This window comes from Dama dama, chromosome 11, assembly GCF_033118175.1.
Source record: "Dama dama isolate Ldn47 chromosome 11, ASM3311817v1, whole genome shotgun sequence".
Classification (NCBI taxonomy): Eukaryota; Metazoa; Chordata; class Mammalia; order Artiodactyla; family Cervidae; genus Dama; species Dama dama.
This window is the reverse complement of record NC_083691.1, coordinates 2,896,704-2,924,027: the sequence shown is the minus strand read 5'-3', so window position 1 is coordinate 2,924,027 and position 27,324 is coordinate 2,896,704. Positions and strand designations below refer to the sequence as shown.

Here is a 27,324-nt window from a genome sequence, read left to right as displayed (position 1 = left end):
GAGCACTGGTGGCTGCACCTCACAGACCGCTCAGAGAAGCAGAGGCCCGCAGCCCAGCTCCCTCGGAGCTGCCCGGCCTGCTACCCAGGCGCCCCCTGGCCAGCTCTCACCCCACTCTGGGGGGTCTCCCCTATGATATGAGTCCTTCCCCAGGGAGGAGACCTGTTGTTCAAAAAATGAGACTGCCTTCATCTTCCTATATTAAAGAAATAACAGCACAGCGATACTCCCGCACCTTCATCAGACTGGCTGAGACGGAACAGCGGACAGCCGCAAGTGCTGACACAGCTGCGGGGAGTCTGGAGCGCTCCCGCACGGCGGGCGGGGGTGGCCTGGAGACACGTCGGGCGGGGGTGGCCTTCATGCCTGTCCTGCCACCAGGGACTCTCCAAGGGAGCATGGTGACCAGGACGGGGCGCAGCCCCCGCGGACCCGCCAGGAATGGTGACCAGGACGGGGCAGTGGCAGAGCCCCTGGGGACCCACCGGGACCTGAGGTCGGGGTCGGGGGGCAGGACATGAGCAGCAGAAAGGCCGTGATGGCTGTGTGAGGCCTCCCCGGCGAGGAAGACCATGGAGCAGCAAGGAGAAGGGACCAAGCGTGCCCCGAGGGTCTCCCGCTGCCCAGGCAGCCCTGGGCTCCGCCTTCAAAGCTTCTGTTTCCCGCCGGCCGAGCCTAGGGGATCATCTCTCCTTGGCAAGCCTCAGCTGCAGCAGCTCAAGGGTTAGACATGAGCACTGCACACAGCGCTCGCTAAGAGGTGTGAAGCAGGAGTCAGGGGGGCCTGGGTAGAGCTGAAGACCCCCAGCTGCCAGACAGACCCCCGTTCTCCCCATGCGACCTCCCGTTCCCTTTGGGACCCGATCCAAGTCTGTACACAGCACACTAGGCCTAGGGGAACACGAGCTCCCTTCCAGTCCTGCCGGGGACGGGTCACTGGACCAGGCGCACGCCTGGATGAAGGGTCAGCTGCGTCTGGCGGGAATCTGGCTGACAGAGCCATCCTGTCCCCGAGGCCAGGGGCCACCGCGGGGGATAAACAGGAAGCCCTGCTGTCCCCTGCCCCATGTACCGTTCCTCCCCTCCTGCAGCCTGGCTCACACGCTGCGCCCAGCGCCCCTCGAGCCGCCCCAGATGCCCGTGCGGGCCTCTGCCAGGGGCTCAGTCCGTCTGCTCCTGAGCCTGCCGAGGCCAGAAGCCTGGCATCGAGGGCTCCCGGGAGGGTGCCAGCAGGACCGGGAGGCCCTGGCCGCCCCCGCCACGCCCCCGGCCTGACCAGTGCGCTCTGGGAAGGTAAGGAGGCCCGACTCAGTTCTCATCACCCCCAGAATGCCTGCAGGCGAGCTGGGAGGCTGCTGGACCATTGCGCCTACAGACCGGGGAGAGGATGGGGAAACTGAGGCCAGCCTGGGCCGAGGCTCCGGCCACGGAAGCTGGGAACGCGCCAGCTTTCTGACCCCACTGGGGCTCTGCCCTGGGCCCAGGCCTCTGCGCCGCCCGGCAGTGAGGGGCCGATCCCACCAGATGATCACCTCTGTGCTGGGCCTTGAGGCAGGTAGGGGCCATGGGCCAGACCCTCAGGGTGGTACCAACTCCTTTCCCAGCTGATCCCGCTGTGGTGGTGTGCTCGCTGACCCTGCAGACACCATGGGGGGGGCAGGCAAGGGGCCTCCTTGAGGATGGGGGTGGGCCTGGCCTGGAGTCGCCTAGACTAGAACACAGAGTGAGCTTCCCCCGTCCCAGCCCCCGGGAGCGGACACCCATGGGGCAGGAGGCACCCCGACCCCCCTGCAGGTCCCCAGGACCCTCCTGGAGTCCGACGGGGTGTCAGCCAACGCCATCCTCGCCCTCTGCCGGTACCCAGCCCACCCTCCATGCAGCCCCTGCCTGTCCCCAACCTGCCCGGGGCAGCGCAGGACCTCAGCCCATCTCCAGCATCTGCCTCTGAGGCTCCAGGACCTGAGACTCGGGTGCGGGGGGGTTTGAGGCCACGGGCCGGGCCAGGCTGGCTGCCAGGCGGGGCCCTGTCAGAGCTGCAGCAGGGCAGAGCTGGTCGGGAGGGGGCCCCGGGGCAGTGGGGGTCCCAGAACCAGTGGGCCGGGCAGACTGCGGCACAGAGGACCCCCACCCCCCGCCTATAATTCCATCTTTCTTTTTTTTTTTAATTCCATCTTTCAACCCACCATTGAGTCTGTGTGCTCTGGGCGCCCTTCCAGAAAATTCCCTAATCTTTCCACGTTTCAGAGGGAAGGGTCCCATTAACTGTTTCACAAGTTGGCTAATTAGCTGCTTGCAACCTCAGCCCATTCCCTGGCAGGACTAGGTCTGCCCCCTGGGGTGGGTGCACAGGAGGAAATGGGCCCTGCTCACCTGGGGCGAGTCTCTTTTCCCCCTTGGGCCTCAGTCTTCCCATCCTTATGCAGATGGGGCCGAGCCCACCCGGCCCTGACGTCCACTGTTTCCCCCACCCAGGGGCACGAGCTGACCCCTGGGCCTCGGGCTGGGTCGGCGTTAGGGTCTGGGCCACCTTCTGGGTGCGGGCAAAGCCCGACTTGGCCCCTAGTACACTCAGCAGGACACAGTGCTTCTGGGCAGCTGGGCCCTTGGGTGAGAGAGCCAGGGGCGAGAGCAGGCCACGGGGGGCTGGCAGGGAAGAGATGGGGGTGAGCCCCCCAGACCTGGTCCGGCAGTGCTTAAGGGCCAGCCACCTCCTCTTTAGTCACAGCCACCCCACTGGCTGGCATCTCACCTGACCCCCTGGAACAGATGGGGAAACTGAGGCCAGGAGACGCAAAGGTCCTGTGCTGACCACAGCCTGGCCCACAGGACACCCTCCCGGGGGAGCGGGGAGAGAGTAGTCCGGGCTGACCGCCAAGGCCCCCGCCCCCTGCCCCAATAAGGGGCACTCCGGGGGAACTTCCCGAGCTGTCCCAGCTCCCTTCTTGACCAGGATGTCGAGCTGGGTGGGGTGGAGGGAGGGAGGGCTGAGCAGAGGGGCTCAAGGCCAGGGCAATGAGGGTGTCCTAGACTGTGGGTGGGTGAAGGCTGAGCGCCAGGCAGCCCTGAGACCTGAGGATGGCGGGCTGGGGGGGGGGCCCTGCTCACCCAGGGTCCTCGGTCGCTGCTCGGGTCCCCCGAGGCACCCACCCAGCCAGCATCACGGCCACTGGTGCACTGCCGGAAGGAGGGACCTGAGGGTCTGACCTGGGGGCTGGAGCACCTGGAGCGCCCGAGGGAGCACCCTCTGTGGCCACCTAGAGGCTCCTGCACTCCCCCCACAGCGCCCTCCCCGGCCTCAGGAGGCCGAGGGGGCCAGGGAACACCTCTGGCCCTGCCTTAGTGAAGGCCACAGAAGGGGACTTTCGCCCCTGGAGCAAGGAGCTGACTGCCCCATTCCTAGAGAAGGCCCTGGGCTGATGTCTGCCCTCCCTGCCTCCCCCCACCACGGCCACTCAGGGCACCAGGAACCCAGGGAACAGGCTGTTCTCAGACCCCCCAGCTCCCTCACCCACCCCCAGCCCACCCTGGCTGCTCCCAGCCCCGGGCCCCGGCACACACATCCAAGGGCCCAGGAGTCACAGGACAGATGAGCCATCTGCAGAGCCGCACTCCCATGGCCCCGCCAGCCTGGTGAGACCCGGGCCTCGGGAGGGCGCTGGGTGCCAGGCACGTCCATCACACGTGGGGCCCATCGGGCCCCAGGGTCACCAGGTGGGCCCCAGCAAAGTCTGCGGCTGCTTCAGGATTAGACCCTGAAGTCCCCGGGGAGCAGCTCCCCCAGCCCTGCCCCAGCCGCCCAGCCGGCAACCCCACCCCCCACAGCCCCCCGCCCGCCCTCAGCCTCCTGTTTGTTCGCTGACAGATCCCGTTATCAGCGGGCAGCACACACAGGAAGTCCGGCCGGGAAGGGCCCATCCCAATCCCGATTTACACGGGACGGAGCATAAAAAGCCGCCCTTCCTCAGCCCGGGAGGAGCCTCCCTGCCCCGAGGCGGCCGTCCCCATGGCCCAGGAGCAGGCTCCCGCAGACCGGACAGGAGGGCGGCCTCCAGAGGCACCCCGAGGCAGCGGGCGAGGGGCGGCAGGGCCCGCCCCCGGCCCGGGGAGGCGGCAGAGGTGGCCATGGCTGAGCCGGGGCGCGGGCAGCAGCAGGTACGTCAGGGACGGGGCGCAGGCTGGACGGGGCGAGTGCCCTCGGCAGAGGCTCCCCTGACAGCGGGCACCTGTGGGCTGAGCGCCGGGGGCTCTCCGCTCCGGGGCCACCTCATCATCACCCCTACTGGTGCCATCCTCACCCTGGCCAAGGGCACCCGCTGGGGCGGCCCGATCTGGACGCCAGCCTGGCCTGCTCCACCCCCGTCCTCGGCGCTGGGCGGCCCAGCGGCTCCGTGACCTGTGGCAGGGGAGCCGGTGCGGTGGTGACCCTGCCGCCGGACCCCCTCCTGGGCCGCCCTGCTCTCCCGGGGAAGCCCCTGGGGTCGGCAGCAGCACCCCCCCCGGCCCTGCCCCACTGACCCCTCTTCTCTGGGACCTGCGTGTCCCAAGGGCATCCCCCACGGGTGGGCAAACACCCCAAGGGTGTCGGGGACAGGCGCCAGAGGGGAGACAGGAACCTCAAAGCCAAGTCTGCAGCCAGGATGGGCCGTGTGGGGCTGGCTGGGGGTCGGGGAGAGGGACAACTTGGTAGGGCACAGTGTGGGCATTCGGGGGTCCCCCTGGCACCCTACAGGAGCCTCCTACCCAGAGCAGCATAGGTCCCCAAGGGGACACAGGGACCTTCCCGGCCCCTCCCTGTCCTCCCCAGCCGTCTGTATGACGAGCACCCACGTTCCAGCAGAGAACGCAGAGGCTAACCCACCACCCGAGCGGGGACCAGCCCATCCAGTGCTCCAGGCCTCCCCTTTTTGGCTCAGGCCGGAGGTCAAAGGGTCAAGTGACCAGATTCAGGGGTTGGATGGGGGCAGGGGACAGAGCAGGGCAGCTTTCCCCTCAGTCCCCCCTAGGCCTGGCCCGAAACTCTTTACTGCCTGGGACCGCCTGCTGGGGTTGGAGGGAAGAGACCCCTCCAGTGGCAGGGCGCCCCCCCCTTTAACCATCCTAGCATTCCAGCAGCGGCTTCCCCAGCCGCCTTCAGAGCACCTTCCAGGGGCTTCCGGGCCCCTTGGTCCAGGAAGGGGCTCCCGTCCAGCCACCTCGGGCCCCTTCCTTCTCCTCCTGGGCACAAAGGGAGGCCTGAACCGGATGCCCTGGAGCTGCTGGCTCTGCCCGAAGGCCCCCTCCCCGTGTACCTGCAGGACGCCCACCCAGCACCCTGGGCTGTGCAGAGAAGCTTTCCGTCTGGGGGTCTCAGGACCCCCCGGCAACGAACACACCCAGGCCAAGGGTGTGGGCAGAGCTGAGTGGCCATCCGAGGGTGGGGGTCTGCAGGCCAAGTGCAGGCTGAGGGCCCTCAGTGGCATGGAGGCTGGCCCGTCTTGCCCTGGCATGTCAGGATGATCAAGGCTGTGTGTCTGACCCACAGGCACCAGGGAGGCACAGGCAGCCCCCACCACCCAGAAGAGCAGCTGCCACCAGCGTCCGGGGCATGAGGGAGCCCCCTTCCCCAGGTGAGTGCCCCGGGCAGCAGCAGGGGGCCTGGCCCCGCCTGGGCACCTTTTACCTGCACACACATGCACTCAGGTAAACAGGGCCAGGGCTCGGGTTCGAGGGAGACACTGCTGACACGGGCAGGTCCAGGGAGGGCTGTGATAATCCCGGTGTACAAACGACAGAGTTCCCAGGAGGGCCGGCCGCCCCACACCTGGTCCCCGCTGTGCCGGCCGCTCGGTGGGCCCTGCTGCCCACCCCACCACCTGGGGCTGCTTCAGCCCACGTTGCAAACGTGCAAAGGGGCCTGGACAGGAGAGAGGACGGGTCTGGGAGACCCCCGCGGTGACCATGCAGTCGGGGGACTCCTCGGGGGCCTGAGGCGCACTCGAGGGTGGTCCCAACTGTCCTGAATAAAGGCGGAGACGGTGGAAGCCGCGCAGGGCCCCTAACCTGGCACAGTGGCCAGAAGCCAGGCTCAGCACACACCTAGGAACCAGCAGGGCGCTGCTGAGGCCGCCACCCCCATCTCCCCACCCCCCATCTCCCCACCCCCATCTCTAGAAGTCTATGCGCCCTGGGGGTCACTGCCCTTCACCCCACGTGTGGCTGCAGAGCAGCCGTCGCCTTTAGCCAGCCCCTGGTGCCCGGTGACCTGGTCCCCCGGTTGCGATGGCCATCCCCGGGAGTAGTTGCTCAGCCTGAGCGGGTGGAGAGCTAGCTACCCGCGGCCCGCGTGGGCTCTAGCCTCAGGGCACCTGGCCGCAGCCTCAGCCCTGCGTCCCGGGGAGCGGGCTGGGAGGGGCGGCCGCGATCGGGGGCGGGCTGTGCGTCAGGAGTCCCGGTTCTAGCTGACTCACTGCCCGGCCCCGGGGGCGCCGTTTGCCGCGGAGCCTCAGTTTCCCAACCTGCGCAATGGGGGCGGTCGGGGAGTTCCGCGCCCACCCGGGGCTCGGGGCGGGCCGGGGGCGGGCCGGGCGGGGCGGGGCCGGGGCCGGCGGGCGGGCGGGGCCCGGGCCCCTTGGCGCGGTGGCGGCAGCGGCGCGTGCGCGCCCCGGATTGGGCGGTGAGTGCGGAGGGAGCGGGGTGCCCGGCTGGGGGCGCGGGGAGCGCCGCGGGCTGGGGGTCTGCTCACAGTTCGGGCTGGGGTCCGGGTGTGGGGGCTGGGGCCGGGAAGGCGGGGGCCCTGGCCTCTCGCGGAGCTGGGGGTGCGGGGGGGGGGGGCGGGGGGGGGCGACGCGGAGCGACCGCAGGGAGCCCGGAGGTGAGCGGGCCCGGAGCGCCGGGCTCTGCCCCTCGGGCACCGACCCCCAGCCCGGCCCCCGGGTCTGGAGAATGGGCCCAGCGTCCTTGGCAAAGGGCGCCCCCTGCTGGTGACGGGTGACCCGGGCCCGGCCACGGGGTGGGGGGGTTCCCTGGGCGGGGTGGGGGACGCCGCGGCCCCTTCTCCCCCTATCCGGACCCTGCGGCTCCCCCAGGGCTTGGCCCGGAGCCTCGCGGGCCCGGGACCCCGCAACCCAGGCCAGCTGTACCCTTCGGTGGCCGGAGGGGGTCACTTCACCCTCGCTCCCGCTCCCCACGGTGCAGGGGGGAAGGGGAGGCGTGGGGTGGGCGGTGGAGAGGGCGCACCCCCAGGGAGGCATCTCACCCCGCGTCTCCGCATCCACCACCCCGGTCCTGACTTCCAGAGCACCCCTCGCGGTGGAAGGGGGGACCCAGGGTTACCGCCCTGCAGTCGAGTCAGGCCCCTTGCTCTAAGGACTGTCTCGGGGGTGGCGGCTGCGCGGTGCAGCGCGCCCCCCGCCCCCGCGCCTCGGGGCAGGTTGGGGGCAGGCTCCTGCAGACCCGCAGAGGGGATGGAGCAGTATTGCTTGTCATCCTGAAGGCAGCGCGGGGCCCCCTGCCCTGCCGGCCTGCCTGCCCTGGCTCCCGCCCTCGTGGGGCTGTAACTGCAAAGGGAAACGAGACTGCTGGCCCCCAGCGCGGGAGGCCAGGGCCAGCCGCTTCCTCTGGGCTAGGAGAAAAGCATGACTTTCAAAAATCCAGTCTCTCCTTTGAGAAAACACGACTTCCTTCCTAACCAGCTTTCCATAGGTAGCGGAGGTGCTGGGTGGGTGTTTGTGGAGGACAATTACATGTGCACGAGGTGTGGGTGACCTCAGGGTCTGCCAAAGCTGGGAGGCCCCTTGCCTGGTGCTGCCAGCCCACCGGCCCGCCTCTGCCTTCCCGGGGCCCACTCCCAGGGCCACCTGTCCCCCCTCATTTCAATTGTTGCCGGGAGTGCCAGGCCCCCTAGTGTGTCCCTAACAGGGTGCCCCCCTGCAGAGTTCATCCCCTGAGCCGCCTGACTGCAGGATATACCCCCAGCCTGGAAACTGCCAGGAAGCAGCCATCCCCTGCCGTCCCCAATCCAGCACCTCAGCAGCCTCTGCCTGCTCGGCCAGCCAGCCCTCCCCTCTCGGGCCCCCCACAGAGAATGGGGGGGGGGGGCTCACAGGAAGGACCCTCATGCAGCTCTAGGGCCGGGTGAAGGCCTGGACTGAGCGCCCAGCTGAATCCCAGTGTGGATACAGGTCTCGGCGATGCTCGTGGTGGTCCCTGTCTATGGGACTGACCGTCAGAGCCAGAGGAAACTGGGTCCCAGGGAGGGAGGCGACTGTACCCGGAGTCTGCTGCCCGCCTCCAGCACACGCACAGGCTCAGCTTCTTCCCATGCCCTGTCCTTCAGGGGACCCTGGGGGGACCTCAGATGGGGCTCCCGGAGCAGGGGAGCAGAGCGCTCCCTAGACCCTTGGCTGCACACAGCGACGGCAGCCCCGCTCCAGTCCCCTTGGCTTGTCACGCGTGGACCTTTAATTCTGGGCCAGGCTTTCTCTCATTCCCAGAAATTGCTCTGTAGCCCCCCTGGCTCCCACCCACCGCCAGGACAGGGATGTGATCGGCTCCACCGGCAGGTGGGTGCTGCTCCAACCCCCCACCATCCGGGGCCCGATGGAGCCGCTGTCCTGGGAGCTCTGGAGGCGGTTCAGGCCCCAGCATAGGCGTGACCCTCCCAAGGGCAGGCCCCGGCCCCACCCCAAGGAGGACCTCCTGCCTGCCGGGCACCTACGCCCCCAGGCTCCCAGGCCTGGGGCTCCAGGGACATGGGGCTTCAGGGACATGAGGTCCCCGAAGGCTGCCAGGGCCAAGCCAGCTGGGGTCGGTTTCAGGCCTGCCATGGACGCCCCATGTACAGACCAGGGTTTGGGCTACAAGCCCTGCCTGCTGTGGAAGGACCCCAAGCCCAGCCAGGGGAGGGAGGGGTGGTCCCCCCTCGGCTCCCCCTTCCCCGGTGAACTTGACCGAGCCCAGCAGGGTCCAGGTGCGTCTCTCCCCAGGCGAGGGCATCAGCTTCCATTTCCAGACCCCAGATGTCCTGGCCCTTCTGTGGTCCGAGGGTGGGCTGTATGTGGCTGGTGAGGGCCGGCCTCCTTGCTCAGGAGGGCTGGGGGGGAGGGGAGCTAGCACTGGCCTGGGGGCTCCCCTGCTGCAGTGAGCGGTCCCAACACAGCGGCTGAGCCGGGCAGGCGTCGCGAGCCGAGGGGACCGTCTCCCCCGTGGTGCCGGCTCGAGGCGGGCCCTGCAGAGGGACCTCACAGGGCTGCGCTCTGTGCTCCAGGCCACCTCGAGGAGAAGGCCATTCCACCCAGAAACTCGGGCCATGTGGGGCTCCCAGGAGCTGCTTCCGCTCTGGTTCCTGGTGCTGGCAGCAGGCGGCACGGAGCACGTCTACCGGCCTGGGTGAGCCGGGGCTCGGGGCCACGGGGTGTGCAGCCGGGAGCCCTCAGCCCTCCCCGGGGGCAGCCCCCAGTGTCCTGGGATCTGGCGTTTCCCTGCGGCCCCTGCTGAGGAATCCCCTGCCCGAGTCCCCGGCTCCCCTGGGCTCCCCTGGGGAGGGTCCCAGCCCCGGGAGCCCCCTGCTGACGCCCTGGCCCCGTCCGTCCCCACCCCCGCAGACGCAGGGTGTGTGTCGTCGGGGCTCCCCAGGGCCCTGTGTCCGAGTCCTTTGTGCAGCGTGTATACCAGCCCTTCCTCACCACCTGCGACGGGTACCGAGCCTGCAGCACCTACCGGTGAGCCCCCTGCACCCCCCGCCCGCCACATGCGAGCCCTGGGGCCGGGAGGGCCCCCGGAGGGAGACCGAGGCCCCAGCAGTGAAGGGCCTTGCGGAGGCCAGGTCCCAGTGTGTGCCGGAGACGGAGTCGTGTGTAACCTGGGCGGCCCCAGACTCAGGAAGTGACTGCCGTGGCTGTGAGAACCAGCTGCGTCGGCACCCCCGCCCTCATTTTAGAGGGGTCCGCCACCTTGTCTGCTCCCCTCCACTTTGGGGACACTCCCACGCACCCCAGCATCGTTGGCTGCAAGACTTTTTCCCACTTGGCTCCCTGAAACCTGCCTCTTCCTGGTCCTGCCCTCTGGGCCCCAGGGGGCACCCCCTCCCCTTGGCAGCCCCCCAACAGTTACAGATGGAGATCCTTCCCCTCCTGCAAGACCCAGCACGTCCCAGTCTAAACCAGCATGGGCTGGCGGGTGGGAGGCAGAATGTCTCGTTCTTTGCTGTGGGGATGTGATGTGGTTGGGAAAGATTCTGTTTCCCGCGAGGTTCTTAAGGACCTCTGGTGGGGAACTGGGACAGGGTGGGAAGCCCCTTTCCCTCAGGGCCTAGGCACCCCCCCTCAGAATAGGAGACTCTCCCCGAGGCACCACCTCTATCTGCTCTACCCCAGGTTTCGCTGGGTTTCTGCCAAGCCTGGGCGTCCTGCTCCACACAGCAGCTGGGGGCAGGGAGGCGGCTCCGGCGGTGACCCTGAGGTGCCCTCCCCAGGGGAGAGGCCCTCTGGGGACACATCCGCTGACCTCGTCCATGCTGGGGGAGACGGCTCATGCAGCTCCCGAACCACACGGGGCCGGAGCCAGCCCAGAAGGCAGGCGGATGGGGTGACGGGGTGGGGAAGCCAGGCCCCGGGGGTGGGGGGACCTGGTGTCAGCACGGAGCCCCTGTCCCCCCGCCGCCGCCCCGTGAGGGCCACAGGCCCTTCTGAGCCTCCACCCCCCACCCCACAGGACCCTCTACAGGACCGCCTACCGCCGCCGCCCCGGGCCGGCCCCCGCCCGGCCTCGCTATGCCTGCTGCCCCGGCTGGAAGCGGACCGGCGGGCTGCCGGGGACCTGTGGGGCAGGTGAGCACCCGGAGCGCCCGGTGTCAGGGAAGCGGAGCCCAGCAGGGCAAGAGCGGGTCCTGTATGGCACCCACCCCCTGGCTGCACCCCGCCCCTGCGGCGGGGCCCCGGGCACCCTCCTGGGTCGCTGACAGGCCTGCCCACCCCCACAGCAGTATGCCAGCCACCATGCCAGAACGGAGGGAGCTGTGTCCAGCCTGGCCGCTGCCACTGCCCCGCAGGATGGCAGGGCGACGCCTGCCAGACCGGTGAGGCTGGCACCCGGCCACCCCCAGGGTCCTGGCAGCCCCGAGGGGTGGGTCTTGAGGGGGCTCGGGGTGGGCCCTCGGGCCTGACACCCCCTTTCCCGCAGATGTGGACGAGTGCCGCACCGGAGGGGGCGGCTGTCCCCAGCGCTGTGTCAACACGGCGGGCAGTTACTGGTGCCGGTGTCGGGAGGGCCACCGGCCATCTGTGGACGGGGCAGCGTGCCTGCCTGAGAGAGGGGCCCCCAGGGTGACCCCAGGCCCCGCGACAGGTAAGGTGCCGCTGTTCCTGGGGGTGGGGGGGGGTGGGGGGGGGTGGGGGGGGGGTGGGGAGGGTGGGCCCAGGGGGCGGTGGTGATGGAGGGGTCCTGGAGGTGATGGGGGGGTCCTGGAGGGGATGGAGAGGTCCTGGAGGTGATGGGGGGTCCTGGAGGTGATGGAGAGGTCCTGGAGGTGATGGGGAGTCCTGGAGGTGATTGGGGGGTGGTGGTGATGGGGGGGTCCTGGAGGCAGCCTGCACGGTCGCTTCCCATGGGGACAGGGGTGGGGGGGCCTTAGCTCAGCCGCCGCTGCCCAGGGTCCCTTCACTGAGCAGCCAGAGACACAGCATCCCTGCTGGTGACGGGACATTATTACTTTTGGTACGCGCTGTGACACTTCAAACTCGTACCGTGAGTAATAATGCGCCGTCAGCAGCCCGGCACGGAGCACGCGTGGACGTCGGCCCAGACCACCCCGAGCACAGCGGCGGCATCAGGGACCCCGGCCCCCAGGCGGGCGGGCATGAGTCCCAGGGCCACCTCACAGCCCTGAAGGAAGGCGGGGCCCAGAGCGGGGTGGGGGCAGGACTCAGCAGGGCAGCAGCTGGGGCTGGAACGTGGTCCCGAGGGCCGGGCCCCACGCCGGGAGGCCCCACCCCCCCACATGGGGCTGTGAGGCTGGCCCAGGGCGGGGGTCGCGGGGCGGGGAGCCGGGCCCCCCTGACTCCGCAGCTGCCCTCCCCAGGAGCAGACAGTGAGGTCAAGGAGGAAGTACAGAGGCTCCAGTCGAGGGTGGACGTGCTGGAGCAGGTGAGGCCCGGGCTGGGTTCCCCGGGGTGGGGAGTGGGCCTCAGCCTGGGAGTGGGGCTCCGAGGGGGGGTCCTGGTGGGGCGTCTTCTTGGATGCCCACAGCCTAGGGTTTCCTTGGTCTGGGCACCATGCCCAGCGGATGATGTCTGGGACCCCACCAAGAGCCAGAACCTCGGTCCAGTCCCTCCCTTGCCTTTGTCCCTACAGGGACAGAGTGCCCTGAGGCCTTCCCACAGGGTTCTTGACCTGAGACCCTCTCAGAAGCCCCTGTCTCCCCTCCCCCAGCCCTTCTGACTGGGGGTCCCAGGCCTCGGGGATCCTTGGCTGGGCGGGCCTGCGTGAGTCACCTGTGCTCCCAGCGGAGCAGCCCCCTCTGGTGGACACTGCGGGGCCCTGCAGCTGGACCTGGGTCTGAGGGTCGGCGGTGCCTTGCAGGCCACCCTGTTGTCCCTAAATCCTTACAGAACGGACAGGGCGAGGGGCTGGCCCGGGGTCACACAGGTCTCCCCCCGACTCCCCGGGGCCTTGCCAACCCCGCAGAAGCTGCAGCTCGTGCTGGCCCCGCTGCACAGCCTGGCCTCGCGCGCCCTGGAGCACGGGCTCCCTGACCCGGGCAGCCTCCTGGCCCACTCCCTCCGGCAGCTGGACCGCATCGACTCTCTGAGCGAGCAGATCTCCTTCCTGGAGGAGCAGCTGGGCTCCTGTGAGTGCTGTGGGCCCCGTGACCTCCCCCAACACACACATACACAGCCTAGGACCCCTGCTCCCACCCAGAGGTCAGAGGTGTAGGGCAGGGCCACCATGGGCTGAGTGGGCAGGTCTGGCTGGGCCGGAAGGTGCTGAGAAACGGTGACCTCTGACCCCACCCACACCCCCCCCATCCACCCACAGGTTCTTGCAAGAAGGAGGTGTGACAGGCCCACCAGCCCAGTCCTGGCTACCCGGAGAAACTCTCCTCACCCCTGCCCCGCCCTGCCCCACCTCTGCTGACCACGGTGGCCCCAGGGCCCACCGCCCCCCTCCCCCGGGGCGGGGCGGGGTGAGGGTCATCCTGTATGAATCCAGCTCCAGCCAGCCAGCCCCCTGCACCGCGGCTGACTCTCGGGGCCTGTGGGCCCACGGCTGGGGACGGTACGAGGCACCCTGCCCAGGGTCTGGGGCCTGCGCCCCTCGCTGGGCAACCCTGTCCTTTGTGAGAATAAAATTTGAGACTTGAGCCGCTGTGTCTATGAAGGCATCTCGGGAGCGTCCTGAAGCTGACGGGCCTCCCCCAGGCCGACAGCCACGAGCTGGGAGAGAGGCAGGCAGCCCCCCCACCCCCGGCCCCCCAAGACAGGGTCTTGGCGCCATCTCTCCAGTTTGTGGCTCAGCTGGTAAAGAGTCCGCCTGCAGTGCGGGAGACCTGGGTTCGATCCCTGAGCTGGGAAGATCCCCTGGAGACGGGAACGGCTACCCCGCTCCAGTATCCTGGACTGGAGAACTCCGTGGTCTGTATAGTCCATGGGGTTGCAAAGAGTCAGACACGACTGAGCGACTTTCACTTTCACTCCAATAGGGGCTGGAGAAGGTGGTTTCAGTGAAGGTGACACTGGCCTCCCCCAGTGACCAGCTGGCCCCACCCCCAGCCAGCAGCCAAAGAGCAAATCTTTAGCTTCCTTTCCAAGTGCCTGCCCAACCCCTGGGCGTGCCTGCCACCCCCAGTGGAAGAAAACATTCCAGGATGACCGTGGCCCCAACCCCGGCAGGAACACTGCCCAGGGTGATGGCTGGGGAGGTTCCCACAGTCATCCGGGGGCGGGGGAGGCGAGGGCAGCTTGAGGATAGGAACCCGAGGCAGCCCTGCCCACCCTCTGAGTGAGCACGATTCGGCAGGCACTTCCAAGAGTTCGTTTATAAAAAACAGTGACGAGCACAGTCCTAATTCAGCAGACTCGCTCCCCAGAGTCGGCGGGAGCCCCAGACCCTGCTCTCTGGCCCCCTGAGGCCCGGCTGGAGTGAGCCCAGCTGGTGGCCTGAGCCCCGCCTCTCCCTGAGGGCCTGATGCAGGCCGGCCTCTGTGCCCCGCTGGGCGGGAGGGTGGGGGCCGGGCAGCTCGGCCCTGCCCTGTCAGCCCATGGGGGTCCAGACCCACTCCCACGCCAGACCCCAGAGGCACGGGGGTGGGCGAGGCCCTGCCCTCAGAGCTTGGGGGGCTGACTCCCCCTTGCAGGGACATCGGGGGGGGGGGGGCCTGGACCCAAGGCAGTGACAGGAAGAGACACCCTGCTTCTGGCGGGGGACGGCTAGAAGAGACACAGTGGTGTCTGGTGGGCGGGGGGGTGTCCCTCTGTCCATCGTCCAGCCAGATCCTGCCCAGCCCCGAGCCTTGATTACTGGGCCTCCTGGGCGTCAGGCCCCGAGGGGGCCCCGTTCTCCTGGGTGGCGGGCCCCGAGGGGGCCCCGTTCTCCTGGGCGGCAGGCCCCGAGGGGGCCCCGTTCTTCGGGGGGATCTTGGATATGTGGAAAAAGCGCGTCCTCATGGCCTGGTGGCAGGTGTCCAGAAGCTTGGGGACATCGGCGACAGTGAGACCACGGGTGGGGATGGCGTCCAGCACCTCCACCTGGATGGTTCCTGTGGGGGCGGGGTGGGGGCATCAGCCACCTGGGGGCTCCCACGGGGGGCCTCTTGCCCCCCGTCTTGGCCGTCTGCCAGCCTCCCGAGGGCCTGGGCTGGGCCGGGCTCTTCCCAACACCCCGGTCTCCGGCGGTTGGCTCTTAATTGCGAATCACTGATGTGGGCACACACGTGCTCTCAGGCACGTTCACAGCGGGCGTGGACGAGTGCGCGCCCCCTCGTGAGGACCGGTCAGGCTCCAGGACGTTCCCTCCCCCGGGATGCTCCAGGGCAGCCCCCTCCTGTGATCCACAGGGGTGCAGGCGGCCTCGGGGTCCCGGGTGTGGGGCAGGCAGCTTCTCCCTTGGACCCCACTTCCCACCTGGGCGCGAGGCACCCTCGTGTGGGGGTATGGAGGGAAGGACGGAGGGAGGTCCTGAGCTCCGTGGTGGGGGGCGTGGGGGGCGTCCCCGGGTGGCTGCTGCCTGAGAGTCGGGGCTGGATGCACTGGTTTGGAGCCCACCCTGGGCACGGGAAGCACGCCCCTCAAGGGCCCCCGAGCTGTGGGCACGGCCCGGCCCGTGTGTGTGGAGCTGGGCCTCCGCCCACCCCCAGGAGCCACGGCCTCGGGGCTCAAGGCGGGGCCTCCTTCCTTCTGCCCCCAGTCGCTGAGGGGCACGGCCTGGAGTGGCCCCCCGAGAAGCGGGGTCCGGGTGTCACGGGAGATCAGGTGGGCGGGCCTGCGTGTGCACAAGGGTGTGCGTATGGGGGCGGGGGGCTACCTGAAGTGAAGAGCTTCGTCTTACAGCTGTAGAAGGAGGAAAAGCTGGAGTAAACCACGGGGATGATGGGTACCTGGGGACAGCAGACGCGGCAGCCTGAGGACAGAGCCCAGCCCGGCCTCGGAGCTGATCCCCAGGGACGAGCTCAAGGGCAGAGCCCTGCCTGCCCCCACGGCCCCTGTGGCCACCCTGCCTCAGGGTGCTTCCACACACTGTCCCCGAGACACCCTTCATGCCCTGGGTGGCCCCGAGTCCATAAACTCATCCTGCACATCTTCATTCAAGTATCCCCTCCTCCAGGAAGACTTCCTGGGTTGGCACACATCCATTTGATTCACATTCCACATCCCCCAAGGGTCTCAAGATGACCCAGGGCCCTGTCCAGTTTAGCCGGAGGAGGTAACTGAGGTCTTTCTGCCCATCTCTTCCTTCCCAGCCTCTTCCCCCACCCCAGGGAGGAGCTGGGGGCAAATCCAGCCAGGGGAGGGGGCAGGGCCTGCCAGTTTTCCTGGAAGACACCAGGGTCAAGTCCAATGATGACTTCAACGCTGGTTCCAGTGTCAGAAATAGCACCTGGGAGTAATCATTAACCCCAGGGTGAGGAACTGACAGGAAATATGCTGCCCGGCGTCCTGGCTGAGACTACCCTGACCCCACCAGCCCCCAAAGCTCCGCTCTTCTCTCCCATGACCCCGGTGACCCCTTCTCCACCACAGAGGGAAGAGATGCCAGCCCCCAGCCTGTGGCGGGGGTCTCCTCCGCCAAGTGCTCGGGCAGGGCGGGGATCAGAGCCCAGGCGCCTGTCCCCACCATGGGCAGCCCGTCCACCCCTCCCTCCAGCTCCCCCACCCTCCACGCCGGCACTGGCTGGGAGCTTCTGGAAGAAAGGCTCTCCCAGCCTTGCTCAGGGCCACCAGGGGGTGCTGGAGGCCACCTGTCCCAGGTGAAGGCCAGGAGAAAGCAGAGCCCTGCCCAGCTGCCAGCCTGACCCTGCCCAGGCAGGAAGAAAGGCCCCCCTTGCCCCGCTGATGACTTTCCCTTCGCACAGCCCCCAGCACAGGACAAGAGGCTGAGACAGGGCACCCGAACCCCCGGGAGCCCCGCCCCATGGAGGGACACGCCCCCAGCCTCTCCCGCCATCGCCCCCAGATCTCCGGGACACCTGGGACAAACCGTACCCCTAGAAATCAAGGACCAGAGCAACACGAAGCCCCGTGCAGGGCTCTCCGCTCACTCTGTCCTGGCCCATGTGAGCCCTGGTGCACACCCCCCCACTCCCCGCAGCCACTCCCAAGTCCCAAACCACGCCCCGGCGAGGGGTGCGGGGGCGCTGAACGTGACCCTGGCAGAGCCCCGCCGAGACCCCAGGCAGCGGGCCTTCTTTACGCCCGGCCAGTGGGAGCCTGGAGCTCCGTGGGCAGGTACGGAGGTGATGCGCGTCATTCCAGCTGGCCCCAGCCTTCACGCCCACAGTGGCTAAGGGGCCCCAGGGACCGCCCTCCACAGCAGCTCACAGACAGGTGCTGCCTGTCCAGAGGCAGGGGGTCGCCGAGCGCCGGTGGCCCCAGCCGGCCGGGAGGTCACCGTCAGCCGTAGGCCAGCCTGGATGCGCTTCCCGCCCCGGTCGCCCCGGGAGGCCGCAGCCCCGACGCACCTGGGCCTGGATCGCCAGGTAGAAGGCGCCTTTCTTGAAAGGCAGGAGGTCCCCATTGTCGTTCCGCGTGCCCTCCGGGTAGATCCACACTTTGAGCTGTCGGGGAGACAGGAGGCTGCACCCAAAAGCCGGTGGCCACCCAGGGAGGCACCCACCCCCGGGGAGCCCCACTTCTCAGCAGAGACCACCACCGCTGACAGCCGAGGCCCCGCGCCTGGCTCTTCTGTATGCGATTCTCAGCCACGCACCGATGAGGCGGGTTCTTCTGCCGCAGGGACTCACCTTCGGGGCCGACCTGACACCACGATCAGGTGTGAGTGTCCACAGCGCTGGGCGCCCCGGCCCCGGGCACTCACCTTCTCCCTGACCATGCGCTCGCCCACGTCAGTGATCACGCTCATGGCCGTCTGAGAGCGCTGCCGGTTGATGAAGAGGACGCCCCCCAGGTACATGATCAGGCCCACGGGCCCCAGGAAGAGCAGCTCCCGCTTGGCGATCTGCACGCAGCGGTCGGGGAGGACCTCCATGAGGCCTGCGGGCGCCGGACGTCAGGCAGGGACAAGAGGAGACAGAGCGAAGCTCAGGGGCCACTCCCCAAGGAGAAGCGGGCCAGCCCTGGGCCTTGGACATCACTGGCCCTGGGCGCCGTCTGGCCTCTGAGCCTCAGCTTCCCAGCAGGGGAGGCACTGAAACAGGGCTCCCGCAGCAGAGCCCGGGGCCCCTGCACAGGCTGCCTGGTCCCCTGTTACCTGCCGCAGAGAGGCACAGGTCCCCGCCCCGTCCAGTGTCAAACGCCCGCCTGCCAGCCCAGCTGGGTCCAGCCCCCAGCAAGTAGGACAGCAGCCTCCCCCTACCCCCAGGCAACTGGGGAGGGTCAGCCCTCCCCCAGACCCCCACCCCGCCGCGGCCCGGCCTTACCCATCATGTCCAGGATGCTCTGGTGGTTGGAGATGATGACGCAGGGCCGGTCCTCGTCCAGTGTCTCACGGCCTTTGACCTCGAAGCGCAGGCCGTATGCGTACTTGAAGGACCGGACAAACCAACTGATGATGCTGCGGGGGAGACGGGCCCCGTGAGAGAAGGCCGCTGCCCTGGCGTGACTCGGGCTCTGCGTCCACAGCCTGGAGACCCCCAGCCCACCCTGGCAGGCTGGCCGCTGACCCTGAGCCTGCCTTCCCCTCCGAGAGCCTGCAGGTCTTGTCCCTTAGCAGGATGGCTCCCCCTGCCCTCCTGCCCCCCACCTCCCAGCCAGTGACATGAAGATCACACAGAAGCAAGGCCTTGGGGACCCCAACGCCGGGCCATGGGAAGGACGCCTCCTTCCACGTCCGCATACCCGGATCTGCCCCTGTCATCCAGCCTCCACCCCTCAAGTCCTGCTTTTCACGCCAGGCGGGGGGCCCGGCTGAACGGGGGTGCAGACTGAGAACCCCCGGGCTGGCTAACTCTGTGCTCAGTCACATCAGAGCCCGAAGGACCCAACGTGGAGAGGCCACCCGGAGAGGCGGCCGGGGCAGGGGGCCCCCCATGGGACATGGGACGTGACCATCCCTCAAGGCAGAGCCACACCCAAGGGAGGGAAGCATGGGTACCAAGCAGAGACCTCGGCGAGGAGCTGAGGGCTGCTTCCTGGTTCGGAAGAGCCGCTGCTGGGGAGACTGGCCCAGCAGGCACCATCAAGGTGACATGGCCTTCAAGCCTCCTTGCCCTACAAACCAGCAGCCTGCCCGTTTCACACACACACACACACACACACATACACTCAAGGTCACACAAGGATGCCAGGGGAGCTAGGATGTGCGTGGGCCCTGCTCCCAGCAGGATGCTGCCCTGGGCACGCATGACCCGGAGGGGCCTATCCCCGCAGGAGGTGACGGGCGATCCCTGGGGACGGCGTCTCCGGGTAGCTGGCTGGCAGGGAGAAGGTTGACGCCACATACACTTGGCAAGGGATCGGTGGCAGTGAGGGCTCAGAGCACATGGGGGATGGAGCCCGAGGCTTGCGGTCATTCCTCTGCAGCTCCGGCAGGGCCCCTGGGTCCTTCCCACCCGTGGGTGGCGGGGGGGCTGAGGGCGGGCTGCCAGTGACCCAAGAGCTTTCCACGTCCCGCCCAAGATTCCTGCACACACCCCCACCCCCACCCCCTGCCGCCAGGGAGCTCCTCACAGTCCTGACCGGGAGGCAGGCCTTTTCCACTCCAGCCAGAAGGGCCTGGGCCCAGAGCTGGTTCTCAATAGAGCAGAGGCTCAGAGCTGGGCCCTGGGCCTGAAGGCAGCCTCAAGTCTTTAAAAGTGTGGTTAAAACACACACGGCACAACGTTTACCCTCTGAACGGGTCTGAAACACACAGTTCAAGTGCAGTCACGTTGTTGCGCAACTGCCCCCACCCTCCGTCCCCAGGACTCTTTCATCTTCTCAAATTGACGGACACACTGTTCCCATTATACACACACTGCCCGCCCCGGGCCCCAGCATCTACTTTCGGTCTCTGTGGCTAAGACTCCTCTGAGCCTCACACGAGTGGATCCTATCAGCTCTGCCTCTCTGTCTGAAAGTCAGGCTCGCATCTGGCCCACACAGCCTCTCTCCCCTCCTCCTCTTCCCTCGGCGCAGGTGGGAGAGAGGGGCTCTGCGAGGGAGGCAGCTGAGCCCCGGCTGCTCTCACAGTCGGGCCAGCCGGCCTTGCTGAACCCGGAAGCCAGGCCGTCCTCCTTAGCGCTGAGCCTCTGCCAGCTCGAGCCAGACCTGTCCCTCTGTCCCCACCCGGCTCAGAGGTGCCCCTGGCTTGGACCCTCTCGGGAGACCTCGCCTGGCCATCTCAGCTGGGGAGCCTCGGGCTTCCCAACTGCCAAGAGACAGCTTCTCGGGTCATTGTGAGGCTTGACTGACCCAAGGAGAAGGCGCAAGCAGGCCATTCACAAACGGGAAAAACGTGCGTCGTCCAACACCACAGAAGCACGCAGTCCCACTGGCCATCAAAGGAAATGCGGATTGAAACGAGAAGCCCTGTCCTCATCCTTCAGATCAGCAGAGGACAGCCGGGTAACGGGAGGTGCCGGCAGGTGTTGGGAAACGGCCCAAGGCTACCGGCAGAGGTGGGAGCCCGCAGAGGTTTCCGGAGGAGGGCAGGCTGGCCACACCTAGCAGAGCCCTTAAGAAGCCTAGTCCCTGAGATTTGCAATCCTCTTCTGGCAACTGATCCTAAACCTGCCCAGGCGAGGTCAGGATTAGGGAAAGAACACCTAGCGTCCCTGTGGGGACAGCCGAGATAGACAGGGCTGCGGCAGAGGAAAGAGCAAAGATCCCTATTTATTTGCTGCCAGGACGGTTCCCGGGACTTCTAATGCAAACCTGTCGCTTGCATTTCCCTGCCAAGCTCACAGAGTCCCAGGCCACATCGGGAAAGGACAGTGGGTCTCTCTGGTACTGGTATCTACTGGCTCCGTTCTTCTTAAACAGTTGTGATGAAGGACTTCCTTGGTGGTCCAGTGGTTAAGAGTCCACCCTTCCAATGCAGGGAGGCCCAGGTTCGATCCCTGCTTTATTCCCTGATTGGGGAACTAAGATCCCGCATGCTACCTGACTCAGCCAAAAGGAAACAAATTGTGGTGAAATATACATAACATAAAATCTATCATTTTAAACCATTTACAAGTGTATAATACAGTCCTCCCAAACATCCCTCTCCAGAACTTCTCTATATTTTCTTTTTGTATCTAATTGACAGGATCAATATTTGGGGGTGGGGGAGGATGAAAGATACTGTATATACTGTGATCTCAGTATCCTGTGATACTCAGCCTAGCAGGGGCCTCTCCCATCCCAGTTGAGGCAGACCTCCCAAGGACCAAAGGGTTCCAGAAGGGACAGACAGGCCCCGGGGGCAACTCGCTACATTTTACAAATAACGGCACTCAAACCGAAAGGACACAGCCACTGACATAAGCACAGGAAGACAAGTACAGGAAGCCGAGAAAGAAAGGGGCCTCTCGGGAGCAGACAGAAGCGGGGGGTGCTCCTCAGAGGGAGGGGTCCGTCAGTCACTCCCTGCAGGGGGGTGGGCGCCGGGGGTCTCGCTCTTCCTCCTCCTACTGTCCCGTCTTGTCAAGGTTTTCTGAAAAAGGGGTGGGGACACCCTACCATTCTCACAGTGCTTCCTCCAGGAGGAGGGAGGCTGCCCAAGCCGTGCAGAGGCTCCAGGGCCCCGGCAGGGAGAGCCGGTCTGTCCTGGCCTGGAGTGCAGCACGCTTGTAACCACAGGGACGGACGCCCCACACCCACGCCCGGGAGCAGCAGCGCCATGCTACCTGCAAAGCCTGCCCGGGGACAGACGCCAACTGTCCAGTTTCGCTCAGACAGTAACCCCACAAGGTCATATAGGGAAGTGGAGGCTCAGCAAAGCTGAGCGACTGGCCCAGAGTCACACAGCGGGGAAGCCGGGATGGGCTGGAGCCCGCCCCTAAACCTGACTTTGGAAAAATGCATGGAAAATGCCAGGCACAGGCCCACCTGGAGGCGGGGCAATGGCTCCAGGGCTGCCAGGTGGAGCGTTTGAGCTCCACTGCAGACCTTCCCTCACGCCCTGAGGGCACTCTCTGGCCCCCACCCCAGCCCCAGCAGGAGGGCCTCTGCGCTTCTCTCCCAGCAGGAAGCTCTGAGCAGCCTCCCTCCCCAGGCAGCCAGGCCCGCCCAGCCCAGGCCTCTTCGGAGCCCAGCTGACCCCAGTGCCCCTCCCCACAGGAAGCAGGGCCCCAGCTTCACAGCTGGAGTCACAGGTGTGGCCAGGGATGTTGGCACCCACGCCCTGCAGCCCCAGCTTCAGTCCTGCCTTTCCCGGGAGGCGGAGCCAAGGCTGCCTGAAGCTGGGTGGCCCAGCCTTCCAGAAGGACTTGCAGGCAGCTGTGGGTGACCGGTGCCAGCTCTCCCCGCAAGGCAGGGGGGCCTGCCCCCCCTTCCAAGAGCCCACAGGGGCAGTGATCTCCATAAGCAGAGGCGCTATCCTCACCCCTCGTGGGTCTTTCTCAGGAGCCCTCCACTTAACCCTGATCTGGGCCGCTGGCCTCAAAGGAAGCGCCATAAATGTGCGGATTCTCGAGGGCCTGGGGCCGAAGCCCTGGCAGCCAGCCTCCATGGACCAGCTGCGCTCATCTGGGGACACCCAGACCCCACCCCAGCTCTGGGTCCGACAGGCCCTGACGCTCCTCTCATAGCTGTGACCTTGGGCAATGGACTTGACCTCCCTACATTTCTTGCTTCCACTTGTGAGACTGGAAGGTCGTGGAAGGGTCGAGTTAGATGAAGCTGGAACGCCCGAGACACCTGCCGGGCTGGGGAGCCCTCCACAGACAGCGGCTCTGTTGGCGACAACACAGGCAGAAAAGAATCCAAAGTAAACGGAAGAAGCCCGTCCCCCAGCCAGTACCTGCTCCTGGCCGCTGGGAGGTGGTTCAAGGTCAGGTCTCGGCTACCTGCTGACCTTTGCCCTCAGCCCCGACTCAGGCTAGACAGCCCTGGGGAGACCCGGTCGCTATTTCGGCCAAACGGCGTCAAGTCCTCAGCCGGATCCCGTGGGCTTTGCCCTACAACGTGGCAGGGGTGGAGGGGGGTGGTTGGTGGCACTCACTCGGGAAGGCCCTGCCAGGAGGGCAGGCATACAGAGCCATCAGTCTGCTCAGGGGACCAGAGGCCCCAGCGAGGCCGCCTGGCAGGCAGCGGCCTTTCCCAAGCGTCAGACAAGCCGGAACACAGGGTGGGCAGGAGCTGGGGGCGCGAGCCTCTGCAGGTGCCCAGAGGCGCTAAGGGGGCTCAGGAGTGGCCTGGAAGGAGGTGGGGCCACGAGCAGTGTCCAGATCTCGGGAGCGCTGCTTCCAGGCCTGCAGTCCACCCAGGGGGAGGGCTGCCCCTACCATCCCACCCCAAGACCAGGACCCCAGGCCCTGGCTGCAGCCATGCCCATCCTCAACGGGTGGGGGCTCTACCGACCTGGCACCTCACTCTCCTGCCCCCTACTCTGCAGCCTAGCTGTGGTCCCAGCTGCTCGTCCTAGTCACCTGGAATGTGTGAGAAAGGAAACTCTCTGTGTTAAAGTGCTATTATCTGGTTTCCTGGTCCTACAGACAAAGCCAGCTCTAATTCGGCTAATCCCGGGCCTCGCTCTCTTCTCTGCCCAGCGGGTGTGATAAGGGCACCTGCCCCCAGGGTGAGGACCCAGCCTCTCCTGGCACGCAGGCCCTCGCCAGTCTGGGAGAGGGTCCCTGGCCTCGGCCCCAACATGCTCGCAACAGAGCCTGCCTCTGGTCCTCCGCGCCCAGCGCTGCCCGGCACGCTGAAAATTCACAACTCAACGGCAAAGGCCTCCTTGGCTGCCCCATCACAGAGAAGGGCTGCTGCTTACAGGGAAGACGGGAAAGCGAGGGGGTGGGTGGAGCTGGGCTGTCCCTCCTGGAACTGAGGACTTCCCCTGAGCCTGGTCTCCAGCCCCAAAGTGGCCACGGTGCTGCCCCCAGTCCCGATGCTGGGTGAGACAGATGAAAGATGAAAAGACCCACCTTGAAGTCACCCTCAGGGTCTGCAGCCCAGGTCTGCCGCATCCTAGCTCTGAGGCCTGCCAGTTGCCTCCCCACCCACTCCCCCATCCCCCAGAAACATGAGTTTCAAGCTACTTCTCTGCGGACTCATCTGTAAAGTGGGACTAGGAACAACCCCTCTCCCTAAGGATGAAGCATCCGCCAGTGCATGGGGGGTGCAAGGCAAAACTGATGGGCAGGGTCCTTTCCGGAAGTCAGGGTTAAACTGGAGCGGTGGAGGGGGTGGGCAGCCAGGCGCCCACACAGTCCCAGCCCGGAGGGGCCTGAAATGAGGGAGCCTGTCCACATGGCCCCCAAACCTCACTGTCCTCGCGGGCCTGTCCCTGGAGGGACACAGCGCCTCCACGACCTCTGCATTTCTCAGCCCTCCACGGCCGCGTCCCTTGGAGAACTCGTGTTCACAAGGGACCCTCCTCTCTGCCGTCACTGGGGAGCCGTGGGTGTCCTCACAATGACCCACCCTGTGGAACCTGGGGCTGCAGGGGAAGGGGGCTGTGGGTTCCCAGACCCCCAGGCCTGCCTCTCTCTAGGGAGGACTCAGCACCTCGGTTATATCCTGGGTTGGCCTCTGCAGAGCCTGAGTCGGGCTGTCCTGGGGAGGGAAGCTCCCTCCTGAGCACCTCAGGAGGACGCCCCGGCGGGCCCGAATCTCCTGCGAGGCTGGGGGCCAAGCTGGGCTCCTGGGCTTGGGGAACAAGCCGGAGACAGCAGAGGCCACGGGGCCGGCTAGGCCTGGGGTGCCACGTGCCGGTCAGGCCAGCCTGCCAGATCCACCACCTGGTCAGAAAGGGTGGCTGTGACTTCCAGTCTGACCCCGGGGAAGCAGCTTTCAAGCTCAGGCCTGGAAGAGCGAGTTGGACCTTTTAAAGACAAGGCCACCTGGCAACACAGAGCCAGGGAGAGAAAGGGTGACCGCTGGGAACGCCTGCTGAAAACCTGCTCCAGGACTCGCGTCCCACCCGCCCGCAACACAAGCCAGGCTCAGGGCCCCTCCTGCCTCAGAAACAGACGCGCCACCCTCGGTCCTGGCTGTGGGGGGGCAGCTGCCCCTCCGAGGAGCCCACCAGCCCTTGCTGCCGGAAACCACGCCCTGCCCTGCTCCTGGCTGGCCCCCAGCAGGTGCGGAACGGACACAGGCTGTGAGCCCACTGTCTGCAGGGGGGTCCCAGGGCCTCAAACTTAGGCCAGCATCCCTGCCGGCAGGGCCCAGCTCTGAGGAACCCCCTATTTCTGGACACAGGCCCTCCCCATCCCAGAGAGCTGACTGCTTGGGAAGACAGCTGGAAATGCAACAAGTGGGCCACCCCTGTGATCTCTGCTCCCTGGGTCGCTGCCCTGGGCCACGTGGGGAGGGGACACTAGAGACTCACGGCCCACCCACCAGGCTTCCCCATTCTTAGTCCTCACGCCCACTTCTGGGGGCGGCGGGAGCCACATATCCCTGAAAACAGCCGGGAAGAACTGTACAGAGGAGGTCAGTCCTGGCAGCGTCAGCCCGCCCGGATGGACAAGGCGAGGAAGGGCAGAAAGCCAGGACCCCTCACCCCCTGCCCTGTGAGCGCTGGGGTGGTGGGGGCCTTAGGGACCACAGTATTCCCAGCCGAGGCCACAGCCAAAAGGCCATCATTGCCAAAGCCACACGGTGGCATGTTAGCAGCGGCCCCTCCTCATCGGAATCTGGGGGAAAGGGCCACGGAGCCCCTCTCGGGCCACCATGCACCGCCGCCCCCAGCCCCCGCCTCTGCCTGGAAGAGGTCTCTAACTCTTCCTGTCAGCCCAGCCTGACCCCCACCACAGCAAGCTCCCCAACCCCATGGATGGGGGGGACACCCGAGCCACCACCTCGTTCTTTCCCCTGGCTTAAAGCTGGACCCCAAGGGCCAGCAGTCCCCGCCCCACCTCCCCGGGCTGGAGCCACCACACCTTCCTGAGCGGAAGGAAGGGGCTGAGCACAGGTGTGCTCATCGCCCGACAGGTGGGCGGGCGGGGTGGCGGGGAGGGGACTGAGACCCTGGCGCGGCGGTGCATGGCGGCTAGCCCCCACCCCCGCCACGGGGAAGCGGCACCGAGCCTCTGCCCGCCCGGCCCGGCCGCATTCCTCTCAGAGCCGCCGGCACCCTGCGCGGCGCCGAGGGCCAGACCTCTGTAAAGCCCTCCGTGCCGGCCCCTGGCCGGGGCCCCGGGGCAAGGGCGCGGGGACACGATGACACCGGCTCCGGAGGCCGCAGCCCACCCACCACCACCCCCCCCCGGCGCGCTCCCCGACCCGCTCTCCCCTCGGGCGTCCGAGAGCTCCCCCCACCACTCCCGGAGCCCAGGAGAGGCAGGCGCAGCAGGAAGGAGGGAAAGGACACGGGAAAGTTAGGGAAGCGGAAGCGGTGCCCCCGCGCCCGCCCGGCCCCCCTTGCCTCATGTTCTCCACCGTCCGGCCCCCGTGGCGCAGCAGGCAGACGACCGCGGCCAGCGCCGCGGTCGTGAAGCAGAAGGCGCAGTACAGGCCGATCTTGGCGTAGAACCGGGCCGAGCGGCTCAGCTGCGCGAGCAGCAGCAGCAGCAGCAGCGCCGCGGTCAGCCACGGCCACAGCTCCATCGCCGCGCCCCGAGCCCCGACGGCGCGGGCCGCAGGCTGCCTGCCTGGGCTGCGGCCGCGGGCCCTCCTCCCGCTCGCCCCGCCCGGCCCGCGCCCCTTATTGCGAGGGCGGAGGGGCGGGGCGCCCGGGCGGGTGAGCGCGGCGCGCGAGGGAGCGGCGAGGTGCGCCCCGCCCAACCCCGGCCGGCCCCGCCTCCGGACGGTGCCCCGGCCCCGGCGCCGTCCCCCTCCCCCCCCCCCCCGCCCCCCGACCCAGCCGCTGGCGCTGCGCCCGCCCCCAGCCCCCTCATCTTCGCAGCGGGTGACCTGGGCCGTGGCGCCCCGCAGACCCCCACCTCCGGTCCGGACCCCCCCTCCGCCCCCGCCCGCAACCGCCGGCACCGCCCCTGAGCCCAGACCACGACGGCGCGTGCCAGCCCGGTCACGGCACAAAGGGGCCCTTGAGCCGCGCACGGTGACCGGACGGGTAGCCTGCCCCTTCGGGTCCCCTCCGGCGACTGTGAGGAGACCCAGGCCTGGGGGGAGGGGTGGTCGGAGGACGGGCTGGGTAGGCAGGAGGCCAGTTTCTGGGCGGGGTCGGTGCCCAGGTGCCAGGGCCAGTAGGTTATCTCCTGCTCCAGGTGCCAGGCCTGCCCAGGGATCAGGCGACTGTGTTCAACTCAAGCGCATGGGCCAGCCTGGCAGGGCAATGGTGTGGCCAGCCTCTGGCTTGCCAGGAGGAGCTCCAGGTCACCCCTGGGGGCGCCCGTCAACAGATCTCAGAGCAGACCCAGGTTGTAACACCGAGTTTCCGTCACGCACAAGTGCCCTCCACTGTGGCCCCGGGCCTGGGTTTGCGACCATTGACCAGTGGCCTCACATGTGGTGCCTGGAGGCCTTCAAAAGCTTGTTGTCGGCCTCTGCCCTGTTTCAGATGCTGGGGCGTCTATGGCTGAAATGCTTTGCTGAAGCCCCCAAACTGCTGTTTTGGGTGACAAGTACAAAATCTCCCATCACG

General features: G+C 67.3%; 2 protein-coding genes across 10 annotated transcripts; one reads left to right on the top strand and one right to left on the bottom strand.

The window, feature by feature from the left end:
- The first annotated feature begins 5,518 nt into the window (after window positions 1-5,518).
- On the top strand, window positions 5,519-13,336 carry EGFL7 (EGF like domain multiple 7). Of its 9 annotated transcripts, none has more exons than XM_061154261.1 (10): window positions 5,519-5,606; window positions 9,245-9,366; window positions 9,582-9,698; window positions 10,353-10,550; window positions 10,690-10,805; window positions 10,958-11,053; window positions 11,158-11,322; window positions 12,056-12,120; window positions 12,661-12,823; window positions 13,012-13,336. In XM_061154261.1, the coding sequence occupies exons 2-10, from the start codon at window positions 9,287-9,289 to the stop codon at window positions 13,032-13,034; spliced, it is 1,023 nt and encodes a 340-aa protein (XP_061010244.1). In that variant the 5' UTR covers window positions 5,519-5,606; window positions 9,245-9,286; the 3' UTR covers window positions 13,035-13,336. The 9 variants fall into 9 exon arrangements, 8 of the variants coding, with proteins under 8 accessions (XP_061010244.1, XP_061010245.1, XP_061010246.1 ...); XM_061154262.1 differs by having other exon boundaries at window positions 5,547-5,679; XM_061154263.1 differs by lacking the exon at window positions 5,519-5,606 and adding an exon at window positions 6,631-6,652.
- Window positions 13,337-13,993: 657 nt separating this feature from the next.
- AGPAT2 (1-acylglycerol-3-phosphate O-acyltransferase 2) lies at window positions 13,994-26,372 on the bottom strand. Its single transcript, XM_061154254.1, has 6 exons — window positions 26,146-26,372; window positions 18,068-18,201; window positions 17,506-17,681; window positions 17,150-17,245; window positions 15,496-15,568; window positions 13,994-14,731 (listed from the first exon to the last, which is right to left on the bottom strand). The coding sequence occupies exons 1-6, from the start codon at window positions 26,325-26,327 to the stop codon at window positions 14,490-14,492; spliced, it is 903 nt and encodes a 300-aa protein (XP_061010237.1). The 5' UTR covers window positions 26,328-26,372; the 3' UTR covers window positions 13,994-14,489.
- Window positions 26,373-27,324: the final 952 nt, after the last annotated feature.

Excerpts from the sequence above, each read along its gene's own strand:
- EGFL7 (XM_061154255.1), top strand. The coding sequence starts at position 8,169 with ATGCTCGTGGTGGTCCCTGTCTATGGGACTGACCGTCAGAGCCAGAGG. Across the intron at positions 9,699-10,352 it reads CGAGCCTGCAGCACCTACCG|GTTTCGCTGGGTTTCTGCCA; the intron begins GTGAGCCCCCTG and ends GCTCTACCCCAG. Across the intron at positions 10,806-10,957 it reads GCCGGGGACCTGTGGGGCAG|CAGTATGCCAGCCACCATGC; the intron begins GTGAGCACCCGG and ends CCACCCCCACAG.
- AGPAT2 (XM_061154254.1), bottom strand. The coding sequence starts at position 26,327 with ATGGAGCTGTGGCCGTGGCTGACCGCGGCGCTGCTGCTGCTGCTGCTG. Across the intron at positions 17,246-17,505 it reads AGCGCATGGTCAGGGAGAAG|CTCAAAGTGTGGATCTACCC; the intron begins GTGAGTGCCCGG and ends TCTCCCCGACAG. Across the intron at positions 14,732-15,495 it reads GACGAAGCTCTTCACTTCAG|GAACCATCCAGGTGGAGGTG; the intron begins GTAGCCCCCCGC and ends CCGCCCCCACAG.